The following is an 11,498-nucleotide window of genomic DNA, read 5'->3' on the forward strand; positions in this document are numbered from 1 at the left end:
ATTTCATCTTTTAGTGTAAGATCCCGGTTTTGTGAGGTAATTAAGACGGAAACATTCCTCACTGAAACTGTGTATCTTTTGCACATTAGTTTGTGAAAGGCTTTGAAAGATGGAACTTCGTTAACAAAACAGTACTGTAACTAATAATTTTGGGATTTTTTTCTGTTTAATTGGGAGGAGGTGGGGTGGGGCTAGGGGCTAAGTGATTGTGTATGCTTTAAGAAAACTGTCTTGCTAAATATAAAATATAGGCTTTAGTTTAGTTTTATTTTATAGCTGTACAAAAAGAATTAAAAGTAGATAAGATGATGTTTTCTTTTAATCTTACAAACCGATTAAACATTATGGAGGCATAGACATATTTCATATCACGTGATGGCCTCTTGTGAAATTACCCTTGTTAAGAATGAATTGTTTGGTTTGAAACGAATGACATAATGCGCATGCGTGCATTACATTTATTGGCTGTATGAGTACATGAAATTAAAAAGCTGCATGAGCACACGAACTTAAAGGCTGCATGACTACATGAAGTTAAATGACTTTATGAATACATGAACATTAAAAGCTGTATGAATACTTGAAGTTAAATGCCTGTAAGAGTACTTTAATTTAAATGCCTGTATGAATACTTAAATTTAAATGCCTGTATGAATACTTGAAGTTAAATGCCTGTATGAATACTTGAAGTTAAATGCCTGAAAGAGTACTTTAATTTAAATGCCTGTATGAATACTTAAATTTAAATGCCTGTATAAATACTTGAAGTTAAATGCCTGTATAAATACTTGAAGTTAAATGCCTGTATAAATACTTGAAGTTAAATGCCTGTATGAATACTTGAAGTTAAATGCCTGTAAGAGTACTTTAATTTAAATACCTGTATGAATACTTGAAGTTAAATGCCTGTATGAATACTTGAAGTTAAATGCCTGTAAGAGTACTTCAATTTAAATGCCTATATGAGTACTTGAATTTAAATGCCTGTATGAATACTTGAAGTTAAATGCCTGTATGAATACTTCAAGTTAAATGCCTGTATGAGTACATAAAGTTAAATGCATGTATGAATACTTAAAGTTAAAAGCCTGTATGAATACTTGAATTTAAATGCCTGTATGAGTACTTGAATTTAAATGCCTGTATGAATACTTGAATTTAAATGCCTGTATGAATACTTGAATTTAAATGCCTGTATGAATGCTTAAAGTTAAATGCCTGTATGAATACTTAAAGTTAAAATGTTATTTTGGTGTGTGATTTGGATTTTTAACGTAGCTTTAACAATGTTTCAGTCATATCGCTACGATGTCTGCACTGTGGTAGTTTATAGTGATGCCTAGCACTGAGGCATCATGCCGCAGACATGTAGCATGATGTCCCACCCAATCACATTATCCTGACACCAGGTCGACCAGTCCTAGCACTAACCTCTTAATGCTGAACACCAAGCGAGGCAGCTGTTAGTACCATTTTTGTAAGTCTATGGTATGACTTGGACGGGGATCGCACCCACGACCTGCCGCATCCGAGGCGGACGCCCTAACCACTAGGCCACCGGAGCGGTTTGAAGTTAAAAAGCTGCATTAATGCATGAAGGTAAAGGGCTATACAAGTGCATGCAGTTAAATGGCTGTATGAGTACATGAATTTAAATGGCTGTATGAGTACATGAAGTTAAATGGCCGTATGAGTACATGAAGTTAAATGGCTGTATGAGTGCATTAAGTTAAATGGCTGTATGAGTACATGAAGTTAAATGGCTGTATGACTACATGAAGTTAAATGGCTGTATGAGTACATGAAGTTAAATGGCTGTATGACTACATGAAGTTAAATGGTTGTATGAGTACATGAAGTTAAATGGCTGTATGACTACATGAAGTTAAATGGCTGTATGAGTACATGAAGTTAAATGGCTGTATGAGTACATGAGGTTAAATGGTTGTATGACTACATGAAGTTAAATGGTTGTATGAGTACATGAAGTTAAATGGCTGTATGAGTACATGAAGTTAAATGGCTGTATGAGTACATGAGGTTAAATGGTTGTATGAGTACATGAAGTTAAATGGCTGTATGACTACATGAAGTTAAATGGCCGTATGAGTACATGAAGTTAAATGGCCGTATGAGTACATGAAGTTAAATGGCCGTATGAGTACATGAAGTTAGAAAGCTGCATGCGAACATTAAGCTAGATGTTTGTATGAGTGCATTAAGTTATATGGCTGTATGAGTACAAGAACTTAAAATCTCGCCAAACGTATAGCAATAAACTCGTACGTTTCGGACCAAACAATGCATCAAATGTTTTTACTCAGTACTATAGTCATGGTGTCCATTTATTTCAGGAGGTGTCTGTCCTGCTAATATATTTGACTGATTGTATATAAATTTATATCGAAATACCACAATGTGTGTGTGTGTGTGTGTGTGTGTGTGTGTGTGTGTGAGAGAGAGAGAGAGAGAGAGTTGATGGTGGAACACTTAAATGATTTTGGAGAGTGTTTCAATTCAACCTGTAGCTAACTTGCGGTATGATCATGAATTTAGACAAATGAATGTTTAATATAATAAACAAGATATCATAAATAATACAACCGGATATTACACAAGATCTTCTAACGAAAGGAGAGGGTGAAGTTTGGTTTCTTGACAATTTGTATCATTTGGTTGGACCATTCACATAATTATTAAATATAAATCTCTAGAAGAAGAAATCAATTATCCACAGTTCAGTGCTCCGTGATTAAAATGAACATTACTTAACCCGCGTCCCTAGTTTCATTCCTATCGGAACTTTTTTATTCAAGTAGGAATATAAACTTCGGATATAATTAGTCGTTCAAATGGAATAACATGGCGGTAGAAAGATGCAAAATCAGTCAGAACAATGCATGCTTGCTGTTGTAACAATCGTGGTGCACTTCGCCGGGGGGGGGGGGGGGGGGGGAGGGGGTAGGACAACAAATGACATCAAAGTGATGTGCATTTCTACAACAATGTCCGAGATTATTTCACGACTGGACTAACATGATCAAGAGCTAATCCGATATGTTTCATTCATCTATCACTGCGCCTTCTGTTATCATAATGGGGCATACCAGTTTCACACTTAATAGAGTTTTATAAACTGAAATATTTCAATAGCACCGAACAAAATTCAAGCTGGAAAGAAAGAATTAAAAATGCTACTACGTGTAATTAAAAATGTACACAAAATCACTCATGTGGAATCTGAAGAAACGATTTTTGTATTGTATTCATACACTTAACATGTTCTGTAACAGATATTGGCAGATGTAATGACACAATCTAGAATGATAGATAATACAAAACTGAATCGTGCAAGATAGAAGAAGCAACATACAATAATAGAAAACACGAGCATAAAATTAAAATACAATTACGCACTTATGGCGGTAATGGCCATACATAGTCAAAGTAGACTGTATGGTTCAAAATATTCACTCTTGTATTACTGTATATTATTTATGACCCATAACCAGACCATTATCTCAATAAATGATGTCACCTTATCTAAATAGCTTACTCAAAACAAACTCGGCGCATTGATGTTTAGTAAATGCACTATAGGTAGAATCTATTCCAGTATATGGTCGTACACGTTAAGGCTTGGGACGTTTTGTTTGCGATATTAAATTCCAAATTGTCTTCATGTAACAGTATCGGCTAAACATGGAAACGCGAGGGCAATCATGTATGGCTCATTTCCAAATACTGTCCAAGCTTGTGGGGTAAAATCGATGACAACACCAAATTATGTATTTCCTTTAATTAGTTTGCGCTTTGTAGTTAAAGTGAACTAAGGAATCTGCGTCAACATTCATTGTAATTTTATTGACAAACATACGGAAATCTGGATACCGTTTATATTATTTCCTAAAACGTAAATATCACAGAATATACAATTAAACCTTATGTTGCTAACCGTCTTGTACGCTGAGCCTAATGTATGGCATAGAAAAGTTCAGACTTCATCAACGAAGTTCAAAAATATATACACAACAACTCAATGTAAGAAGATGTTTGGTTTTTAATCTATTGAGACTGCAGTCATTGCTTATTTAGTAAAAGGTAAGAGAAAAGACTTAAAATTATTTAGCACATTGTGACTGAAATTTACGAGTACTGATACTTACGGCGTCAGTGGAATCTTGCAAGATGCCAATCAAGGGAATCAGTTTATTTTCGATGATTTTGGCTGGCGAAAACAATTTGTTATCCAGACGTATGGTGGGTGTTATTTCAGTCTTTAATATTGCTGCAGAAAGTATTTGTTCAATATCAGGACCTTTATTTACTATCTCGATGTCTGTCCCCTGATCTCTTAGCTTTTGTGCGTTGTCCCTGGTGTTAGAACACGAGCTGAATTCTTCCTGCATATATCTTCTGAAAACTTCGTTTTGCTCTCTAAGGAGGTGATAAACATTTTTGATTTTGTCTTTAAATTTTGCAGCTTCTTGGTCAATTGCTTTGTGCAGTTGTGCACACTGGTCGTCAACTGCTTTTAATTCCTCCCGCTCAGCATCATTAATGCTCCTATCAAGCTTCTCTCCTTTTGCTGTGGAAGCCTTGATACGACTCAGCCTGTCTGAACATTGATTCAATTTCGTGTCAAGGGTCTTTTTCACTTCGGCTGCAACATCAGCTACGGATTTTGTCGGATGTGTGTCGTGCTTAATCACTTTGCACATGAAACAAATAGGCACTTTACAATCTTGGCAAACAAGCTTAATTTCCTCTTCTGGATGTTGATCACAGAACACACGCTGTCGGATTTTACCTTTCGTTTCAGAATCCAGAGTTCCCAAATCACATATTTTGTGATGCCTACTAAGTTTCGATTTTTCATGGACATAGCAACATGTTTGACACAAATTCTCCTCGCAGTCCAAACATCTACTGCATGCAATGTTTTTCGGACCACAAATCTCACAAGGGAATTTCTCACTCGATTCCGTATCGATGTAGAAATTACTTTGAAATCCCGAAATCCCACTTTTCGGTAAATTTACACTTGTTCTGCATATGGGGCAATTAAATCGACCATTGTGAAGGTTAACCTGTACATAATCCTCCAGACACTTGTAACAAAAACTGTGGTGACACGAGATTAGCTTCGGATTCTTAAAACTATTCATGCAAATACTGCATTCCTGTCGACTTGCTGCCATTTTCGAAGGTACTTTCGTTTTGTTCTACCAACAAGGAGATACGTGTACAGCAAGCAGACGTGTTAGCGCCACCTGTTGGATGAAAGTGCTATACATTTCAGTGATTGTCGTACGTTCAATGATTGCTCCCTAGCTCGGGCCATTTTAAGTCTAGTTTTGAAACTACTTTACGGATATGACCGAGCGATGATCCGATCGGGATGAGGGCCTTTAGAGGCAAGACTACTTAGGGTGAAAAGTTAACAAGACAAAAAGTACTCAAGGAAAAACGTATTAAGGTCAACAAAAAAAAAAAAACATACCAAATTGTAAATTTACTCAAATTAAAGTCCAAGCAGGCGGAGACATTTAGTACTCACGGTACTAATTCCACTCCAATGGTAAACATATGGAAACACTGTCATATTCAAAATTCAATAACTTAAAATTTATGGGTGCTGATAATGACACCTATAATTTTTCGTGCACATCTAACATTGGTACAAGCTTATGTGTGGAGAACACCATATGACCCGCGGCAATTTGTTTACATACATGTGCATGAAACACGTGTTATTGATTCTGCACCAAATGAATCAGGTGCTACTTTCAGTATTGAGTACTCCTGAGTCAAGCCTGTAAAAATGCTAAAATTGCATCAGTAGAAATTTGTCAATATTTTTTTTACATTACATATAGGATAAGCTCTCAAAAGATATTTTTCCTAAAATTTTAATTTTCATTATTAACCAATTATGGACCACCAAACCTGTAAATACTCTATCATTTCTTCACCCATTTCTAGACTGCTTCACAGTTCTTCCGTATAATTAGTACCGTGTGTCCTATAGTGATGTTGTGTAGTATATTGCATGTTCCGTGTATCATAATGTATTACTTCTCCATAAGTTGTACATAGGCCAGATTGGTTCTAGGTTGATTTCATTGATCATCATTATGCATTTATTTCGGAGTATGTCTTGTTCAGTGATATAGGAAAGAAATTCCGTGAGATGATGTGACGACGTTTGACTTTTCAATAAATGAAGATCTAAGCGACTTTTGATATATTTCATCGATCTGAGTACCAAACATAAGTACAGATATGGTTTGTTTTTACTTTGTTTTTTTTGTGTTGGTTTTCTTTTTGTTTTGTTGCTTTGTTTTTCTTTGGGAGGTCCTTATGGGGTTGTTCTTGTTATTTTTTTACTTTTGTTTTTTTGGGGGGTGGGTAGTTTTTGGGGTTTTTTGTGGGGGTATGTGTGGGTGGGAGTTTAGTTTTAAATTTTGCCACAAATATCCTTTGATGATCAGAACCCTCTGATTCAATTATTTCACAATTCTAAGCTCCACAGTCTGAAGTACAGCTATGTTCCACAACCTTGGCCAGTTATCATACTGAATGCAAACTTACATTTGTCTCGGCAAGGTCAGTTAAGTACAGTCGTGGTGGTGGATGACAAAGTCGAGATGAAAACTAAAGCAGTAATTCATCCATTATATAAAGTATGATTATATTTCATTAATGAATAATCCTATCCCTGGCATACTCCTTGTAATAATATATCAACATGAATACCTATCCCTGGCATAGTCCTTGTAATAATAAATCAACATGAATACCTATCCCTGGCATACTCCTTGTAATAATATATCAACATGAATACCTATCCCTGGCATATTCCTTGTAATAATATATCAAAATGAGTAATCCTATCCCTGGCATACTCCTTGTAATAATATATCAACATGAATATGTATCCCTGGCATACTCCTTGTAATAATATATCAACATGAATACCTATCCCTGGTATACTCCTTGTAATAATATATCAACATGAATACCTATCCCTGGCATAGTCCTTGTAATAATAAATCAACATGAATAATCCTATCCCTGGCATACTCCTTGTAATAATATATCAACATGAATACCTATCCCTGGCATACTCCTTGTAATAATATATCAACATGAATACCTATCCCTGGCATATTCCTTGTAATAATATATCAAAATGAGTAATCCTATCCCTGGCATACTCCTTGTAATAATATATCAACATGAATATGTATCCCTGGCATACTCCTTGTAATAATATATCAACATGAATACCTATCCCTGGTATACTCCTTGTAATAATATATCAACATGAATACCTATCCCTGGCATAGTCCTTGTAATAATAAATCAACATGAATAATCCTATCCCTGGCATACTCCTTGTAATAATATATCAACATGAATACCTATCCCTGGCATACTCCTTGTAATAATATATCAACATGAATAATCCTATCCCTGGCATATTCCTTGTAATAATATATCAAAATGAATACCTATCCCTGGCATACTCCTTGTAATAATATATAAAAATGAATATGTTCACATAGAGAGAAAGAGAGAGAGAGATGTCAAACATTTTCCAAAAAAAGCAAGAAAAAATAATGTAGCTTTGAAATTTTCTCATGCAATAGCTTTAATATTGGAAACGAACGTGTCAACTTGAAAATCACAATCTGCAAAACTGCAAATTCAAAATGAAGAAAATTAACTGTCATACAAGGTCAAGTTTCTTAACAGAAATATGTGAAACAACAGTTTTGATTTACATTAAACCATCTCATACAGCAACAAATCATAATGTATTCAACTAGAAATGGCTATTTATTTTACGAAAAACCTTGTTATCTGCATGCACTATTGAAATGATCCATTAAAATAAATTCTAAATAAAACCAACAAATCTTGGATGATTGATGCCTGACTAGGGTCCTGAATATTTTTTTATTTTTATTTATGAATGCCACTTCTGAACTCGCGCAAAAGAGAGAATACTGAGGCGATTGCTACATTATGTCACATGATGCCCTCGTCGCCTGGAAACATCTTTACTAATGTGCATACACATGTGCACAAATACAAACAAATAACACAGCAAGTAATTTGCATATCGTTGTTGTAAACGGCAGGACCTACATCACTGGCCGTAATACGACCATGTTACACCATATATAAATAGATATATATATATATATATATATATATATATATATATATATATATATATATATATGGACGGTTACCTGGTCAGGTCTCCAGTCTCCTGGGTTTGCACTGTCCAGAAATACCCAGCCAGGATTTTCTTTTATTAAAAAAAATGATCTTTCCAGACACGCCCCCCTCCCAGTAATACATTTTCCAACACAGAAAACAAAATATAAAAAAAATAAAAAATAATGTTGATGGTTGACGAAAATGAGAGTTAAAAAGAGGTGGGGAAACCAAACAAATTGGGATTGGAGAAACCCGCCTTGCAGTACTTTGTTATAAGATGTACATTTCTAATTATACATTGTGTATTTTCAATATGCTGTGCATGTATTCATATGTAATGTTAATTTGTTCATTATGTGATGTGGATGTTTTATTACATGCTTTCCTAGCTTAATTATGTTATGTATTTTTGCATGATATGCTGACTTTATTATTGTGTTCATGTTTTATTAAACGCTTTGCAAATTCCTTTGTGTGATATGGATGGTTTATTACATGTGCAAGCTTTATTATGTGATGTCGATGTTTTATTACACGTTGTGCAAACATCAGGTGATGTGGATGTTTTATCATATGTTGTTCAAACATCATGTCATGTGGGTGTTTAATTGCATCATGTGCAAACATCAGGTTATGTGGATGTTTTATCACATGTTGTACAAACATAAGGTGAAGTGGATGTTTCTTTTCATGTATGCTTGAAAACATTACATGTGGACATTTTATTACATGCTTTGCTAACATCTTTTTTGTTGAGGATGTTTTACAACATGTTGTGCAAACATCAGGTGATGTGGATGTTTTATAACATGTTCCGACATCAGGTTCTGTGGATGTTTTATTACATGTTGTACAAACATCAGGTTATGTGGATGTTTTATCACATGTTGTACACACATCAGGTGATGTGGATGTTTTATTTCATGTTGGGCAAACATCATGTGATACAGATGTCTTATTACATACTTGAAAACATTACATGTGGACATTTTATTACATGCCTTGCTAACATCTTTTTTGTTGTGGATATTTTACAACATGCTGTGCAATACCATCATGTGATGTGGATCTAAAGGTTCCAATCAATAATAAAGTTCTGCATGTCCCTGTTTTACTTGTAAATCCTTTTAGATAATATTGACTGTCATACTGAAAAACTACAGACATATTTTACTGAGTATTATATAGAAAGCATGACATTTCTCTTGCAGTGGTAAAAACATCTGATAGCCCAACACCCATCGGATTTCAGAACTGGCTCCACCTGCATGTGTGTTCTAAGTGGTGTCCATTGGCCTGCTGAAAAATCTAATTTGCCTGAGAAAACTTCAGTTATGTGAATGAAGTGCAGATATTAGCAAATAGCTAATCTGTATCCCCTGCCGTTATGAAGATTGTTGTCTTATCATCTTTCAAAAGCTGACAACTTTGTGTACAAAAGTGAAGCATCTGACCTTGTAATGGAGAACACATGACCCAAGTTACCTATAATTAGTGTTCACTTGGCTTTAACATTTTTTGTGATTCTATCGGCAGTAGGACAAATACACCAGATTTAAGGCCGACTAAAGCACATACTATTTTATAGTTAAAACCTATCACTTTTGAAACTTAAGTTTATTTGTGAAAAACTGAAGCAAAAGAAAAATTACAGTAGTGTTATGCTTTTTTTTCCATGCAATACAGATATCAGCCAGAACCAGTCTATCTGGGACCAGACCTTCTCCAGTAGTTGCTGCAGTCAGTGCAACTATGCATGGCTGAGTAATTGTGTTAAGGCTAACATGTGTACACAACAAGCTGTTGATTACTCTAATGTTGCAATCTAGATAGTTTATGCCACGTGCAGGATGCTTTTTGCTAGGTCTTATAAATAATAAAGAGATCCAATGTCGTACATGATCATATGATGGCTTTTGATACATTGACTACAAATAAGCCGTCTTTTTGGAAGAAGTGTGATAAAACAGAAAGACCAACACAATAATTATTTCAGGATGAACACCGTAGTAGTTATTTGTGCTGGATTGATAGGATAATGTTCAACTGGTTTCATGTTAAGTTTAATGAAGTATAATTGAGCTGTCCTTAGTGTAATGCAAAGCTGACTAAATGTGTCAAGTTACACCTATGAAGAACATCAAAGTGTAAATGGAAACTATAAAGTAAGACACCATGCAGATGCTACCTAGCATCAAAGTGTAAATGGAAACTATAAAGTAAGACATGATGCAGATGCTACCTAACATCAATGTGTAAATGGAAACTATAAAGTAAGACATGATGCAGATGCTACCTAACATCAAAGTGTAAATGGAAACTATAAAGTAAGACACGATGCAGATGCTACCTAACATCAGTACTACTGATCCAAGGAGTAAGGAGAAGATTATTACAGAAACTGAGCTATGGCTGACATCAGGACCTGCTGGAAAACATTGCTTTACATGAAATAATTTGAGATCTGAATAAACAAACAAGTCAATTTAATATGATTTTGCCTTTTTTCTTTTCATATTCAAAGTACAACATTTTGCAGCATTTTGTAACAAATGACAATAGAAAAGGCTTACAACTGTGTTCTTCTGACTTTAATGAAAATGTCTTATTGTGGGGACTTTGATACAGACATGACTGGACATTTCTTATAATGGGGACTTTGACTGATACAGACTTGACTGAAATAGTCTTATAGTGTGGACTTTTTGTCTTATAGTGGGAACTTTGCTATTGACTTTACTTAAAATGTCTTATAGTGGGGACTTTGCTTCTGACTCAACTGAAAATGTCTAATAGTGGGGACTTTTTGTGTATTATAGTGGGGACGTTGCTACTGACTTGACTGAAAATGTATTATAGTGGGGTCTTTGCTACTGACTTGACTGAAAATGTCTTACAGTGGGGACTTTGCTACTGACTTGACTGAAAATGTCTGAAAATGTCTTATAGTGGGGACTTTGCTACTGACTTGACTGAAAATGTATTATAGTGGGGACTTTGTTACTGACTTGACTGAAAATGTATTATAGTGGGGACTGAGCTAAAGTCAGCTGAAATAACAGTTTAAGCAAATTTGCCAAATCGTGAAAGTCTGGTTATTGAGACAACCTCACAGTAGTTCTGTATCAATTTGACCAAGAACAAGCCATTGCTTATGTATTGCTTTATTATGAAAGACTATTTAAGCTGTTGGAAAATTCCATACTGGAAACAACAGGTCTGTAACCAATTTGTATAGTAACTCGAGTGAACATGGTTCAAAA

The 11,498-nt window shown here is 34.9% G+C and overlaps 1 protein-coding gene and 1 long non-coding RNA gene across 6 annotated transcripts in view; one reads left to right on the forward strand and one right to left on the reverse strand.

The window, feature by feature from the left end:
* Positions 1-5,258, reverse strand: part of LOC149774077 (E3 ubiquitin-protein ligase TRIM56-like) — a 106,062-nt gene extending 100,804 nt beyond the window's left edge. For 2 of the 5 annotated variants that reach the window (XM_089945803.1, XM_089945804.1), the window contains exon 1: positions 4,167-5,257. In XM_089945803.1, coding sequence (XP_089801929.1) covers positions 4,167-5,201 — 1,035 coding nt within the window. In that variant the 5' untranslated portion in view covers positions 5,202-5,257. Of the gene's footprint in view, positions 1-4,165 lie in introns of all 5 variants that reach the window. The other 3 variants (XM_089945802.1, XM_089945806.1, XM_089945807.1) reach the window with 3 other exon arrangements.
* An 865-nt stretch (positions 5,259-6,123) lies between these two features.
* Positions 6,124-10,725, forward strand: LOC149774080 (uncharacterized). The gene is made up of 2 exons (XR_016416974.1): positions 6,124-6,288; positions 9,447-10,725. It is a non-coding gene; the product is annotated as an uncharacterized LOC149774080 (long non-coding RNA).
* The last annotated feature ends 773 nt before the right edge of the window (positions 10,726-11,498 follow it).

Source organism: Sinohyriopsis cumingii, unplaced genomic scaffold (assembly GCF_028554795.1).
Source record: "Sinohyriopsis cumingii isolate HCF-2022 unplaced genomic scaffold, ASM2855479v2 utg000426l, whole genome shotgun sequence".
Lineage (NCBI taxonomy): Eukaryota > Metazoa > Mollusca > Bivalvia > Unionida > Unionidae > Sinohyriopsis > Sinohyriopsis cumingii.